General features: G+C 40.9%; 1 protein-coding gene across 1 annotated transcript; it reads right to left on the bottom strand.

The window, feature by feature from the left end:
• Positions 1 to 1,572: 1,572 nt before the first annotated feature.
• Positions 1,573 to 2,559, bottom strand: LOC115077352 (olfactory receptor 6N1-like). Its single transcript, XM_029579645.1, has one exon. The coding sequence runs from the start codon at positions 2,557 to 2,559 to the stop codon at positions 1,573 to 1,575; it is 987 nt and encodes a 328-aa protein (XP_029435505.1).
• Between the last annotated feature and the right edge of the window lie 1,635 nt (positions 2,560 to 4,194).

The following is a 4,194-nucleotide window of genomic DNA, read 5'->3' as shown; positions in this document are numbered from 1 at the left end:
GAGGGAACAGGGAAAGCCATCGGGGCTCCCCTAGGGCTCGGCGTGCGCAAGGTGCACTAGTGTGCACCCCCTTGCGTGCACCAACCCCGGATTTTATAACATGCGCGTGGCTACGCACACAAGTTATAAAATTGGGTGTAGATTTGTGCGCGCTGGGTTGCACGCACAAATCTACGCCCGCGTGTAGGTTTAAAAATCTGGCCCGATATTCACAGACTTAAAGTCAAGTAAGAAAGCAGCTATTACAAGCCCGTACAAGGAGAAAAGTCTTCATTTGCTATCTAAAAGATAAATAATCTCATGCCGAATGTGTTATTTCTCAGCAGCAAGTTCTATGGACAAGGAAATGCTCTCGAGAAAGTCTGCTATGGGGTTCCTGTTAGTCAGATCTCACTGCTTCATGGGCATCCAGCCGATACTCTTCACCTTTATGTACCGTTAGCTGTTTTGCAACACTAAAGAAACAAACTGGTGAGATGGTCCAAACGTAAGCACGTGTGAATTATTGCACATATAAATTTTTGGAAAACAGCTAACGGCACATAAAGGTGAACAACAACAGCTGGACGCCCCTGAAGCAGCGGCGAGTGAAATATGGCGCTATGTCGGGCTGACTTTTTGTTGAGTAATTTGAGGACATTGTGATTCACTTACAGATAAAGACTTTCAAAAACAAGGGGAGTAATTCTCTAGCTTATTTTACTTGCATACATTTTTAAAACCTTAAAAAATAAGAAAGCGGTTGGTGTGGATACGACCTTAATGATTATAAAGAGCTTGAGGCATACAAAATCTATATTAAGCACAGGCATTATGAATGATCTCATCACCTAATTATTAAATTCATTTTTTTTCAGCATTTTTCTAGTTGCTGTTGTTTGGAATTCTCTAGTTTAGAGACCATTTTGAATTTTGAGTTGTGTGTGCTATCATCTCTCTTGTTAAAACCTAAACATCAATGATTATGGAGATACCAGATGTTTTTGGAAAATAGCCACACAGGTTTTTTGCTGGCTACCTGGATTTTCATAGGGCATGGTTGTGGGGAATGAAAAGAGACCAGGGTGTTAAATGTAGTATTGGAATGGGGAGAATGAAAGAGGAAGACCATAAAGCTTGAAGTGTCCCTCCAGCAGAGATGATGGAAGTCGGTAACATGGAGGAGTTTGATCGTGCATGGGATAGATGGTGGGGGGGGGGGGGGGGGAGCGAGGGGTGGCAGATGTGAGGTCTGGGTTTGAGGGGTTGGGTGGAAGGTATGAGGGAGGGAAAGAACTGATAGTTTGGTATGAGGAATTTGTATGTTTGCCTACCCAAGATGCTAGAAAACCAGAAAAAACTAATCTTTATTGGGCATGCTGCAGGGGCCAATTACCCTTTATTTTTCAACATCTACTATTTTACCATGTAATGCCAACATTGAATAGTTGGTTGCATAGAAAGATGAAGGGAGAGTCGTCTAGTAGAGAAGTGGATTTAATTAAGACCATACACTAGAATGGCTGTACAAATGAAGACAGTTTATTGAAAAAATGCACTCAGTGATTCAAGCCATCATGTCTGTTATCTATTTCAATAACTGGAAATTACATGAAGTTTATTCAATCGCATGGGTAGAGTATTATTTCTTTTTAATATTTTCTTTACTGCTTGTCTTACATCTTTATTTCTTAGACTATAAATAAAGGGATTTAAGAATGGAATGATAATGCCATACATGAGTGACACAAGTTTGTCTTGATGAGGGCTGCTTTCTGTTCCAGGTGGCCTGACATACATTACACAGAGGGTTGTGTAGAATATGATGACAACCATGATGTGAGAGGCACAGGTGGAGAAGGCCTTCTTCCTACCTACTGCAGATGGAATTTTCAGAATAGTTGATATGATGAGCACGTAGGAAACCACGATGAGCAGGAGGGTCCCAAGACTGGACATGGGCCCCAGAACAGAAAGCACAATTTCAACAGATGAAATGTCTGAGCAGGACAGTTTCATCACAGGTGTTGATTCACAGACAATGTGGTCAATCACGTTGGGGCCGCAGAAAGTTAACCTGGATATCAGAACAATGGGTAAAGAAGCAACCAGGCAGCCCAGAACCCATGATGCTGCTGCCAACAGGACGCATGTTTTCGGATTCATTATTGTTACGTAATGCAAAGGCTTGCAGATGGCCAAGAACCTGTCGTATGCCATTACCACTAGGAAGAATGTATCAGTTACCCCAAAGGTACTGAACAGATACAGCTGGACGATGCAAGCAGAAAATGAAATCTTATTGTTTCCCGTGAGAAAATTTTCCAGCAGTTTGGGGAGACTTGTAGATACATAGCCCATTTCTAGGAAAGAGTAATTACTAAGAAAGAAGTACATGGGGGTTTGCAGATGATGATTTAGTTTTACAAGTATAATAAGCATTGTATTAGATACGATGGTTAATATATAGACAGATAAAAATATCACAAAGAGAAAGATCTGCATCTCAGGAAGGCTTGGAAATCCGATGATAATGAACTCAGTGACGCCAGTTCCATTTCCTTTTGGGTAGATTTTCATTATGGTTTACCTGCAAAGGAAATATTATCAAGCTAAGCTTATCAATACATCCGTGTTAATGTGCCGTGCAAATAAGAACAAGCTGCTCTAAAAAATGTCAGCCTTATAGGAAAATTAGAAGGATAATTCTGAACCCTCCCCTCCCTGCAAAGCCTAAAAGTCTGCGAGTTCTTGTTACCTGCAGAGTACAGCCAGACTTTCCAAAGTAGATTTATGCCCATAAATTCACTTTGAAAATTTGCGGGTGTGCCTGGAACCACCCTTGACATACACGCACACTGTGCGTGCTCGAGAGAACAGCAATGACTTTGTGCATGTGGATACATGCTTTCAAATATCAAATGTATGAGCATACATCCCAATCCCACCCCCAACTCTGCCCCCCAGAATCCTGGCGAAGGGGGGATAACCGGCACATTCTGGGACATCTGTTGCAGGCAGCTCATGAGCATCGGGCTTGGATGGTTGACACCTTGGTGAATATGTAAGAAAAATGTTGCAATGCAGAATTTTTGAATTTTTTTTTTCACTTTCAGATAATTAACTGGTAATGAAAATGTCATCTGTTCTTTCAACATTTTCCTTTTTGTGTGAAATCTATTTATTGTTTTGATGTATTTGCAATAGAGAGATTCCTCCAAAATTCATGATCTGTGATCAATGGAATGAGGCATACTGCCATAAGAATCAGACTGGATCTTTTTTATGTTTTCCTTAGCAATGGTGATATATTTAAAACAAATGTATTTTTTCACTCAAAGCCTAATTAAGCTCTGGAATTTGTTGCCAGAGGATGTGGTGAAAGCTATTAGCGTAGCTGCATTTAAAAGAAGGTTTGGACATGCTCCTGGAGGAAAAGTCCATAAACCATTATTAAGCTGGAATGCAGCAATCCACTGCTTATTCTTGGGATAAGCAGCTTAGAATCTGTTTTCCTCTTGGGATCCTGCCAGGTACTTGTGACTGGGGTTGGCCACTGTTGGAAACAGGATACTGGGCTTGATGGCCCTCTCGTCAGACCCAGTAGGGAAAATCTTATATTCTTGTGCTTTTAATATTGCAGAAGAGCCAGAAGGTCTGTTTTGTAGATGACATAAAAAGATGAAAAACAGAGTCAGAACCTAGCCTAGATATTCAGTGGCGCGGCTGTGCTGTTCAGTATATCCAACTATCTAAAAGATAGCCAGATAAGTCTATCCGGCTAACTTTAGAACAGATTTGTGGCCTGACCAGAGTTAGCTAGGTAAGTTATATGGCTAACTCTGAATATCGGAGGTAGCTGGATAACTTGTTCAGTTAACCCAGCTCTCTTAGTTGTGCCTATGTCCCACCAGCCACTTAGCTGACTATTTAGCTGGATAAGTAGTTTCTGCTCTAAACTTATCCAGATAAGAGGGGCTGAAAATCTATCTCTGGGCTTTATACATTTAAATGCACTTTATGCGAGCACGTGAGCTTTTCCAAAACTTGCTGCAATATTTGCCACTGACTTGTCAGTAGGTTTTAACAATTCAATGCATGTAAGTGCCTTTTAAGCACATAAACAGGCTTTTGAAAATGTCTACGATAGTATGTTACATTTACACATGTAACTGCTTTGAAAATTACTTCCCCTGATTGCCTTTTCAAGGCTAC

This window comes from Rhinatrema bivittatum, chromosome 16 (genome assembly GCF_901001135.1).
Source record: "Rhinatrema bivittatum chromosome 16, aRhiBiv1.1, whole genome shotgun sequence".
Classification (NCBI taxonomy): domain Eukaryota; kingdom Metazoa; phylum Chordata; class Amphibia; order Gymnophiona; family Rhinatrematidae; genus Rhinatrema; species Rhinatrema bivittatum.
This window is presented reverse-complemented; position numbering and strand designations above follow the sequence as displayed.

Excerpts from the sequence above, each read along its gene's own strand:
- LOC115077352 (XM_029579645.1), bottom strand. The coding sequence starts at position 2,559 with ATGAAAATCTACCCAAAAGGAAATGGAACTGGCGTCACTGAGTTCATT.